Here is a 901-nt window from a genome sequence, read left to right as displayed (position 1 = left end):
CTTTTTGACAACCCTATCAAAAACATTATTTATCAAAAGGGTAGATCGAACATGCCAAGATCGATTAATCTGTTCTCCTATTTAATTTAATCATTTAAATGAGGCTTCAATTTTTTGTTAATCACTTCCAGATTTATATATTCTATGAAAATTGATCACGCCAAAAAAAACAAGCCAATTTAAACAACAACTAATTACTCCATTTTCACTCACATTTAACATAATCACCACTTAATTCCACCACATGACTTTACGTACGAAATTTGAGACTGAAACTAAACAATCCCCTCACACGAAGCTCCAAACAAAAACACACGCAAAACTAAAAACCACAACGGACAGATAAAACTGAGCAAAGAAAAAGAACAACAACATTGACTAGATCAACTAATTAACTTTTGTATAGGCCCTCATTGGCTGACTTAAACACGGCGGCCTGAGCAGCAGCAGCACCCTCGTTGCCAAGTGCTCCTAAGAAACAACTCTTCACCTGTTGTTGTTTTAAGGGGAAGGTCTTGCAAGCAATGGAGTTGAGAAGAGCTGCTGTTGCTTCTCTTAAGAGCGAACTGTAGCCGTCAGTATTCGTGTTGGCGACGGCGTCATGGAGGGTGGGATTCTTGCCACCGTATGCAAAGATGCAGCCAGCGCCGAAGAAATCTGCTATAGTGCCGAAGTACCCAATCACGGCTTTTATTTTGTCTGGGTGGGTGCTCCAATAGCTACAAGGATTAATCATGATAAAGCCAATGCAGTGTTATTTTGTAGGAAATGAAACAGATGGAGTTGAATATGCTTAGGGTAGTTAAAATATTGAGCAAGGTGATAAAAGTAAAAATGGCTTGCCTGCAAGTGCCAGGATGGAAAGGTGGGACGGTGTGGTCATAACCCACTGGTGGAGAGG

At 40.4% G+C, this 901-nt stretch overlaps 1 protein-coding gene across 1 annotated transcript; it reads right to left on the bottom strand.

The window, feature by feature from the left end:
• Window positions 1-178: 178 nt before the first annotated feature.
• On the bottom strand, window positions 179-896 carry LOC110032490 (protodermal factor 1-like; the record flags this gene model as incomplete). Its single annotated transcript, XM_020736140.1, has 2 exons — window positions 179-719; window positions 844-896. Coding segments are annotated over 2 exons (381 nt in total), but the record flags the coding sequence as incomplete, so codon positions are not given.
• Between the last annotated feature and the right edge of the window lie 5 nt (window positions 897-901).

The sequence above is a fragment of the Phalaenopsis equestris genome, unplaced genomic scaffold, assembly GCF_001263595.1.
Source record: "Phalaenopsis equestris unplaced genomic scaffold, ASM126359v1 Scaffold000952, whole genome shotgun sequence".
Taxonomy (NCBI): domain Eukaryota; kingdom Viridiplantae; phylum Streptophyta; class Magnoliopsida; order Asparagales; family Orchidaceae; genus Phalaenopsis; species Phalaenopsis equestris.
The sequence above is the reverse complement of the archived record's forward strand: the minus strand, read 5'-3'. Positions and strand labels throughout refer to the sequence as shown.